This window comes from Vollenhovia emeryi, unplaced genomic scaffold (assembly GCF_000949405.1).
Source record: "Vollenhovia emeryi isolate VEMERY1.0 unplaced genomic scaffold, V.emery_V1.0 DF939766.1, whole genome shotgun sequence".
Lineage (NCBI taxonomy): Eukaryota > Metazoa > Arthropoda > Insecta > Hymenoptera > Formicidae > Vollenhovia > Vollenhovia emeryi.
The window spans coordinates 1-3,852 of NW_011966600.1; the positions used below are offsets into that span (position 1 = coordinate 1).

The window sequence follows — 3,852 nt, forward strand, 5'->3', positions numbered from 1 at the left end:
GTCAGGCCCTGCCTCCACGGAGGCGGGCGGCAGAGGTTGTGGCCGCCTCTGTCGCCCAGAAGAGTAGTGGACTCCCCCTGCGGGGGGGAGTCCCCCCTCCCCCACAACAACGGGGGAGGGAGCGCGAGGCCCGCCTGTTAAACGGCGGGCCGGTGCGGGGGCGCCCAGAAGCAATGGCTCTGCCACATCCTGGGCGTCCTCCAAGTAAAGCACCGCGCAGGTCACCGTGTGGTTTTAGTGGGTAAGCCCAGCCGCCGCAACGCTAGCGGCGGCACCCCGATCGTCATTAGGGGGGCAGTCCCACATAACCCGGGCCACTTGTAAACTCCCTTCCCAGAGGGGGGCCCGGGTATCCATAAAGGATTTCCACACGTAAAAAAAAAAGAAAAAAAAGGCAATCAAGGACACGGATTACATTAAAAACATAGACTATGGAACGGTGGAAGAGTTCTTCATCACACAACGAGGCTCCATCACAGACATGATACGTGACATGAAGGAGCCCGCGGCAGGGACGGCGACTGAGGCCGCACCGCAATCAAGGCGAACGCTTCCTCGCATCCAACTCCCGACGTTCTCCGGAAAATGTGACGAGTGGCCGGCCTTCCGCGATCTATTCCTGTCACTTGTCTCTGCTGATCCCTCAGTGACGGGAGTGGAGAGCCTCCACTACCTGAAGACAAGCGTGAAAGGAGAAGCGGCACCGCTCATTGCGAATCTACCTACAACAGAGGAGAACTTTAAGAGAGCGTGGGCCATCCTGACCGACCATTATGAGAACAAGCGCCTGCTGGTGAGATCTTGCTTCGCCTCGTTCACGGCAATACCAAAGATGAAGAGTGAGTCAGTGAGTGACCTCAAACGCCTCTTCCATGGGATGTTGAGTACCGTCGGAACCTTGGAGAGTATCGGACGCCCGATCTCCAAAAGCTCGGACCTCTTTGTGCATCTTGTCACAGAGACCCTCGATCCGCGTTCTCGTCGTGAGTGGGAGGCAGAAGTGAGTGGAACCTCCGAGCCGCCATCGTACGAGACCCTGAAGAGCTTTGTGGAGCGTCGAGTGAGGACATTGGAGGCACTGCAACCGCACAAAGCCGAATCAACACTACCAGGCTCAGGCAAGAGCACCAGTGCAACGACAAAGTCCGCACGATCGCACTTGACGCAAAAACCGACAAGGAAAGGCGGTCGATGTGCACTCTGCGAGGAAGATCACTACATCCTCTTCTGCAGCGAGTTCCAAAAGAAGTCGGCCAAAGAGAAGAAGGGAATCGTGGAGTCGAAGCAGCTTTGCTTCAACTGTTTCGGGAAGCACCAAGTCGCCGAGTGCCAATCGAAAAAATCAAGTGCCGCGTGCAACGCGCGACACCACTCATCGACGCACGACGCCTACATCGCCAGCTCGCCCGGCAACAACCCCACTTCGCATCACGCGCAACGACGAAGCATGAGGAGCACCACGGTTCTCCTTGCCACAGCACGAGTCAACGTCGCTGACCGTCATGGCACTAAACAATCAGCACGAGCGCTCATCAACTCTGGATCCGAGATCTCGCTCATTTCAGAGGCCTTGACAACGCCTCAGACTACCACGAAGTGCCGCGCCGGTCTCGATCATCAGTGTGGGCGGACGTCGCACAGCAATGGCAAGGTCAGTGTGCACCTCTCCTCTAGGACATCGAACTTCTCCATGCCGCTGAACGCCTTAGTCCTGCCGCGCATATCGGCTTACGGCGCTCGACTGTCGACGGCGAGCCACGAATGGGCACACGTACAGGGCCTCTCATTGGCCGACCCAGACTTCGGCACTTCCGACCCCGTGGATCTCCTCCTGGGAGCCGACGTCTTCCACCTCATCATTCAGGAAGGCCTGAAGAAGGGCGGCCCTCAACAGCCGATCGCACAGCAGACGGCGCTTGGCTGGATCCTCTCAGGGATTGTACACGGCACTCAACAACAACTTCCTGCCCTGGCTGTTGAGAATAGATCCATATTCATATTGGTAATCTTGTTACTCTGCCCTTAGTTCTTTTTGTTTTTCTTAAGTTGGTACTATTGTCCTACATGACTAGCCTTTTTTTTTCAACCACGCTCTACACGCTGTATGTAAGATGTACTACGAGCGCTACCGCTGTACCGTTTATTTTATAATACACGCATATATATATATTGAGAACGTTGCAAGGCAAGATTAATTTGCGGTTCCCTCACTCTTGAATACGAAGGTAAGCATTCTTCAGGTTATGGGCCCAGAGCGCTACCGCTGCGCGACAAGTTAAGTCGCGACATATGACCGAGTGAGGTTAAGCTCGCGAATGATCTTCGTTCGAAGGTATACGAACGTACTCCTGGTGAACACATCTCTTGATGATGAAGACCGACGCTGAGAAGCCCACAGCCTCTACGCATACATCGGTGACCGTTGGAGGAAGCCTGCCACCGATAAACAAGCTGGATGGAGTTGCTACTTACAACAACTGGAAATTCGCAATGAAAATGTATCTGATACATGAAGGTTTGTGGAATTGTATTGTAGGAAGCAATGTAAACCCCGATCAAGATCAGCGTGCATTAGCTAAGATTTGTTTGAGCATTAAACCTGCTTCGTATGCTCACGTACGTACGGCGGCCACTGCTAAAGAAGCGTGGAAGAATCTTCAAGTAATATATGAAGACAAAGGTCTGAATAGACGTCTCGGATTGCTGACGTCCATGTTTAACCTAAGGTTAGAGGATTATTCGTCCACGAAACAATATGTCACGGAAGCGATGTCTTTAGCCCAAAAGTTAGCCGATATAGAGAAGCCTGTCGACGACGAGTTTCTGGCCATAGTTTTGCTGCACGGACTTCCAGCCACGCCTAAATTCGAATCAATGAAGTCAGGACTACAAGCCACTCATGATGTGCTAAGCTCGGAAGTAGTCAAGACGCGGTTACTTCAAGATGCTGCAGGAAAAGCAGATGAAAGGAAGGAGGAATCCGTGTTGGCAGTAGGTCATAAGGGACGTGCACGATCTTCAAGAAATGAACGGAAGTTAATCTGCTACGGTTGTAATAAAGAGGGTCACATCAAGCCAAAATGTCCTGATCTTAAGAAAGCAAAGGGGCGTAAAGACAAGAAGACCAAAGAAGAGCCATCGAAATCTGAAGAAAAAGGAAAGAATGCGCTGTTGCTCACCGCGACGACGGCTCTACTGGCAAGGAACTTCAAGACAGAAGATTGGTACATAGATAGTAGAGCGACAGCTCACATGACTCATCGGGAAGATTGGTTAATGGATTCAACGAGCAATGAGACGGTGGAAATCTCTGTTGCAGACAATTCAATCTGTAAAAGTAAGAAGTCTGGGCAAGTAGAAATCAAATTATCCAATGGAAAGACTCGGATCGTATCTAATGTGATGCATGTACCACAACTTTTTGCGAATTTACTATCTGTCAGTAAGATGACTGAAAGGGGTCTAACGGTCGTGTTTGATTCCAAGAATTGCAGAGTGTATGACACTGCAGAATGCAATGTAAAGGGAAGGATCCAAGTGACTGCTGCCAAGATTGGTGGACTCTATCAACTGGATCAATAACAATCAATAGCTCGAGTGGGAGCAACACAATCTTCCTCAGAATCGACGCAAGAGACAGCCATGATGACGTCATCACGTGACTTCGAATTGTGGCATAGACGACTTGGCCACCTCCACCACAAGTATATGGTAATGTTAAGAGATGGTCTTGTATCCGGTATGCATTTTTCAGATCCGCAAAAGGAGAATTGGAATTGCGTAGCCTGTCTGGAGGGGAAGCAATGCCGAAAACCTTTTAAAAGGAATGGGTCGTTTCAAAGAGCTACAAGG

At 51.1% G+C, this 3,852-nt stretch overlaps 1 protein-coding gene across 1 annotated transcript in view; it reads left to right on the forward strand.

Moving 5' to 3' along the window:
• The first annotated feature begins 39 nt into the window (after positions 1-39).
• The window catches only part of LOC105556804, a 9,038-nt gene continuing 5,225 nt past the window's right edge, over positions 40-3,852 (forward strand). The window contains exon 1 of the mRNA XM_012003914.1: positions 40-2,225. Within this exon, the coding sequence (XP_011859304.1) occupies positions 482-2,026 (1,545 nt within the window). The 5' untranslated portion in view covers positions 40-481 and the 3' untranslated portion in view covers positions 2,027-2,225. The remainder of the gene's footprint in view (positions 2,226-3,852) is intronic.